The sequence below is a fragment of the Ranitomeya variabilis genome, chromosome 4 (genome assembly GCF_051348905.1).
Source record: "Ranitomeya variabilis isolate aRanVar5 chromosome 4, aRanVar5.hap1, whole genome shotgun sequence".
NCBI lineage: Eukaryota > Metazoa > Chordata > Amphibia > Anura > Dendrobatidae > Ranitomeya > Ranitomeya variabilis.
The window spans coordinates 91627184-91632511 of record NC_135235.1 but is presented as its reverse complement, the minus strand read 5'-3'; the positions used below and the strand labels follow the sequence as shown (position 1 = coordinate 91632511).

Genomic DNA, 5328 nt, shown 5'->3' with positions numbered 1-5328 from the left:
CGTATACCAGCACCAGTCAGGACCTCTGTATAAGTGCCTGCACCATCATGTGTCCCTGCACACAGTAACCACATACACAGTACAGTAGCGTTATAAGACTCCATTCACACTGGACATATAACGGCCAATGGCACCTGTCCGGTCTGGTGTGTGGCTGTTAGGTAAAGTATATGACCCCCTCTCCCATTATCTATTGGGCACCATGACTGGCACTGATATGGGGACAATCCTACTGATAATGGTAAGAGGTAATAATTGGTAGAAAGTGTTGGTTATACAGAGAATATAAAAGCTCAGGAAGAGTTTACAGCTCCGTGTATTCTGTACATGGGGTGCAGTAGAGCCAGCTGGGTGGCACTGGGGGTAATAGGTGCGCACCACTTTGGTGGAATAGACACTTGGGAGAATTGATAAAGTAAATAGGAACATGGAGGAAATATGTGATAAGAAAGATAGAAAAACTAATAAAAATATTAACTTTACAATACAAAAATAATGTAAGTTATAAAATGGAACGATGATGAAACACATAGAGGGATTAATAATGTAATAAATAAACCACTGGAAGTCGCCATGAAGTTCTCTGCCATTCCTTTGGACTCTAAACTGTCACCCATGATGCCCACATCACAGTGTATAGGGCAGAGCAGGGCCAGGAGCCGCTGCCTGGCAGGAACCACCTGAGGGTTCCGTCACCTCTGACCTCTGGTCACCTGCACACGACCAACTGCCGTTTACTTTCAACTGTCGGCTGAAGTGATTGGACTGAGGTCTACAGGCGGGAAGAGATTACTGAGAATGGCGACTACAGGACGAGGAGAAGAGAGCGAGAGGAGGAGCGAGGAGAATAGGAGTGAGGAGAAGAGGCGCGAGGAGAAGCGGAAGAGAGAAGAGGACAGCGTGACCGGATTCAAGAAGATCATGAAGAAGAGGAGACGAGACAACGGATTGGAGGAGCCAACACCTGGACGCAGCGGAGACCCTGGATCATCCGGCCCCTATGCCAGGCTTAACATCAGCCGCTTCAACATCCACCAGGTCCTGGGTAGAGGCGCCTTTGGCAAAGTAAGGCCTACATATTTTTTATTTATTTGAAACCAGAAGTTTTATTATATCCCCATGTATTGTTCTCTGTTATCAGCCATGTCTTGCTTTGTTATTGCTCATTGTAGGGTCCTTCTGTGAGATGACATATAAAACGTCACCATAGTTAGGGCTAGTGCTGCTATAACCTGGTATTCTTCTATACTGGAGGGTTCATCTCAAAGGTCACAGCTGTAGGGGGCAGGGGACATTGCTTTTTTCCATGTCATTGCCAATATTGGATACAATCAGGCTGCCATATTGTATATATTGGTCTCTAGGTAATCAATCATATTTGGACCACACTAATGCCAGCGCCAAGCCCCCACTAATGCTTGCTCTATTTATTCTCATATGGTAACAGAGGAAAACTCTTTTAAAAGTCATTGTCATTTTAATTTTTATTTTATAAATCAATAGCAAATATAAAAACTAAGCAACTTTGTAATAAATCTTATTAGAGAAATCTGCTTCTTTCTCCAGCAGGAGTGAATTTTTATTTTCTAATTTCTGGATAATTTCTGTATTTAGTGAAGTCTAAGGGGTAACGTTTCTCCTTATGGAGAGTGACATACCAGCTGGCTTGTCAAGGTAAGGAGGCTTATTCTGGGAATTTAAATATGCAAATTTGTCCTCTTTTTTTCAGCAGAGGCAATTTGTGTATTTAGTGAAGACAGATTGTTACATTACTGAGAGGAGATGACAGTTGGTGCTGATAATATTCTATGTAGAGGAGGTGAGGGAGGAGCTAAATGCAGCACTCCTCCTCTCTCCCCCTACCTTCTACATAAAATATTATCAGCACCAACTGTCATCTCCTATCTCACTACTTTAGAGTTTTTAAAATTAAAATACAGTTCTGGTGGGGAAAGGAGCAGATTTATCTGATAGGAATTACTGCAAAGTTTCCTATTTTCTTGTGTGGTTTTGATTTATGAAATAAATACTAAAAATTAAAATGATGATTATTAGTTAAGACCTCTCCATAGATCTGCTCCTCTACATTGTCCTGATCACCAGCAGACTGAGCGACCACTCAGTTTTCTCATGTACCTTGTGCACTATAACATCCAGATCCTTCCACTCCTGCAGACACCTTTTAATATTCTCCTTTTGTGTTTTTCAGGTGGTCCTGGCATCTGTCCCCGGCAGTAACATCAACGTGGCCGTCAAAATGATCAGCAAAAGGGACAATGAGGACACCATCTCGAGAGAGCGGCGGATACTCCTGGCGGCCAGACACTGCCCATTCCTGTGCCACCTCTATGCCGCACACCAGTCTCAGCACAGGGCGTATTTCATCACGGAGTATCTGTCCGGTGGCAGCCTGGAGGATTTGATCAGGATGTGCGGCTGCCTCAACATCGGCAATGTGAGGTGAGAAAATGTAGAATCTACCATCTAGGGCATATATTTAGGGTGCTGGATGCAGGAGGTGGGGTGCCATGGTATTTGGGGATTGCCAGAGTAGGATTTCATGACATTTATTCTACACTCTGTTCTCTCCATCAGATTCTACACAGCAGAGATGGTATGTGGCCTCCAGTTCCTCCACGGACACAACATCGTCCACCGGTAAGCAGAACTTTCCTCCTTCTCTCTGTCCCCTTTACATGCTGTAGATATGGCCCTCGGCTTCCTTGGTGTCCTGCCGTCTATTCTACCTGATCTTGTAGTGACCCATTTTCCATCTATTGAATTACTGGACAGATTTCTTATTTTGTTTTCTTGTTTCATTGCAGAGACATAAAGCCGGATAACATCATGTTGGATGCAGATGGCCACATCCGTATCATCGACCTTGGGCTTGCCCAAGATGGCGTCTCCTCCTCAAAAAACATCTCTGGAGTGACGGGCACTTTCCATTACATGGCCCCTGAGGTGCATCGTAGAAAACGGCACGGCGCAGCAGTGGACTGGTGGAGCCTGGGGATGGTGGTGTCCAGGATGGCAGCAGGACGAACCCCATTTTACAACGGCCCCGTCAAGCAAATGGCTTTCAAAGCCATCATCAACGAGAAGCCCAAATTTCCATCTTGGCTTGATGCTGACGTGAAACATCTCATCAAGAAGCTGCTGCGCAAAGACCCTCAGACACGCCTGGGTGTGAGCGGGAACATCCGAGAGCATCCATTCTTTACCACCATCGGCTGGGAGGATCTGGAGGAAAGGAGAGCAGAGCCACCATTTACACCATTCAGGCCAGTTCTGGAGAACCACCATCTGCAGTGGCCGGAGCACACAGTCCTTCACCCCGTGGCCGGATTTACGTACGGGTCACCAAGCTGGGCCCGGTAAGTATCTCCTCCTCTGAGGATAACACTCATCAGATGCTGTTCTCATATTAAGGCAATCATCATCCATCTTGTCTTTTTTAATGTTTTCTAACAATGACTTTATGTCTCTCTTTTTCTTAGGTGGATGAAAAGATCTGGACTGTGAAAGAATCCACGACCATCTGGTGAGTGACCGCTGTACATAAAGGACACCTATATATCAGTACATTGTATCTGATGTTATATAGCGGAATGGTTCATTATAAAGACCATTCCCCTAATGTAACAGAAGATCCGGTAGATAGATTTCCTGTCTTCCTCTTATGTCTTGCAGGATGAGCCCGTGCCAACTGCTCAGAACTTCATGCCTCCTGACCCGTGCCTCATGTCTCTGCTGCTGTATGACACCTCGGCTGCCCTTCAATATCATCTCTCTATACCATCTTCATGCCGGACCACTGCCATTGCTGCCCCAGACCCTTGACCTCCTGGGCTGGCATCTAACATCCCTCCAGCCTGAAGATCTTCTACCCCAGGAGCGGCCTGTGCTAAGTTTCCATCTGGTGAGTTCAGGAACAATAGTCGCACCTTTCAGTCCTGGGGCCGCTGAGCAGCAGCATGTAAGGAGCGGCCATTATCCCTGAACTCACTGTAGCACAGGCCTGGTAAGTATCGCACCCATCACACATCACCCACACTACATGATCAGTGCAGGTCCCCACACTACATCATCAGTACCGGCACACACATAGCACACAGTACATATCAGCACATTGATGTAGGACATAGATCGGCTTCTGATCCTGGGATTTAATCCGATCGCCATATTTGGGGTCAGGAAGGAATTTTTCCCCCTAATATGAGGACAATTGGCCCATTCCTCATAGGGGGTTTTCGCCTTCCTCTGGATCTACACGGCCATAAATAGGTTTAGAATAAAAGATCAATAAGTAGAATCACACACTAGTAGCGTAAGAAACAAGTTATAATAAGATAAAAATACCTTAGTTTACAATAAAAATTAGATCCAATGAATATAATCAATAATTAGACTAAGGAAATAAAACATTTTTTTTACTGGACAGTTACATTACACAGGTTAGGTTCATTACACAGGTTAGGTATCAGCCTTTGATCTTGGGATTCATTCTAATTGCCATATTTGGGGTCAGGAAGGAATTTTCCCCCCTGATATGAGGATAATTGGCCGATTCCTCACAGGGGGTTTTCGCCTTCCTCTGGATCAACACGGCTCATAAATACATTTAGTGTGATAGATTAATAAGTAGGTGCATACTTTCAGAACATAAGAAAAAAAGTACAAAATAACCAAAATAAAAATTAAGTAAAAATAAATAATAATAATAATTATTAATAGAATATTTATTAGTTAATGAAAAAGTTAGTTAAGGCAAATATAGGCATACATTAGTTTAAAGTCAATTAAAAGAAATAGTAAAATACTATATAATTTTTACTTTAATCTCATCTCTTCAGTATCAGCCATTGATCCTGGGATTTATTCTGACCGCCATATTTTATTTGGGGTCAGGAAGGGATTTTCCCCCCTGATATGAGGATAATTGGCCGATTCCTCACAGGGGGTTTTCGCCTTCCTCTGGACCAATGCGGCCCATAAATAGGTTTAGTCTGATAGATTAATAATTTACACATATACATGCTATATAATATATAATAACCTTATCTATAAATAAAATCTTTTTTACCCCTATATCTTTGTGTTGTCTTTACTCCATTGCTCGTCCATGTAGTCATTATTATACTGCCCCCTATGTCTTGTGGGCGCATACAGCAGTGTCCCCCACACTCCAGGCCTCATGGCCCCAACACATCATGGTGTCAGGATTTCCTTCGTATTTCTCAGGGGAGAGAACCTGCGGCAGCTTCTGAGGCCTCGATAATAATTGGGGCCATGAGGACTGGAGTTTGGGGATCACTGTCACACATG

The 5328-nt window shown here is 43.9% G+C and overlaps 1 protein-coding gene across 1 annotated transcript; it reads left to right on the top strand.

The window, feature by feature from the left end:
* The first annotated feature begins 771 nt into the window (after window positions 1–771).
* LOC143768441 (protein kinase C delta type-like) lies at window positions 772–4378 on the top strand. Its single transcript, XM_077257114.1, has 6 exons — window positions 772–1065; window positions 2210–2460; window positions 2596–2658; window positions 2826–3377; window positions 3501–3544; window positions 3694–4378. Exons 1-5 carry the CDS (start codon window positions 799–801, stop codon window positions 3523–3525), a joined length of 1158 nt encoding a protein of 385 aa, XP_077113229.1. The 5' UTR covers window positions 772–798; the 3' UTR covers window positions 3526–3544; window positions 3694–4378.
* The last annotated feature ends 950 nt before the right edge of the window (window positions 4379–5328 follow it).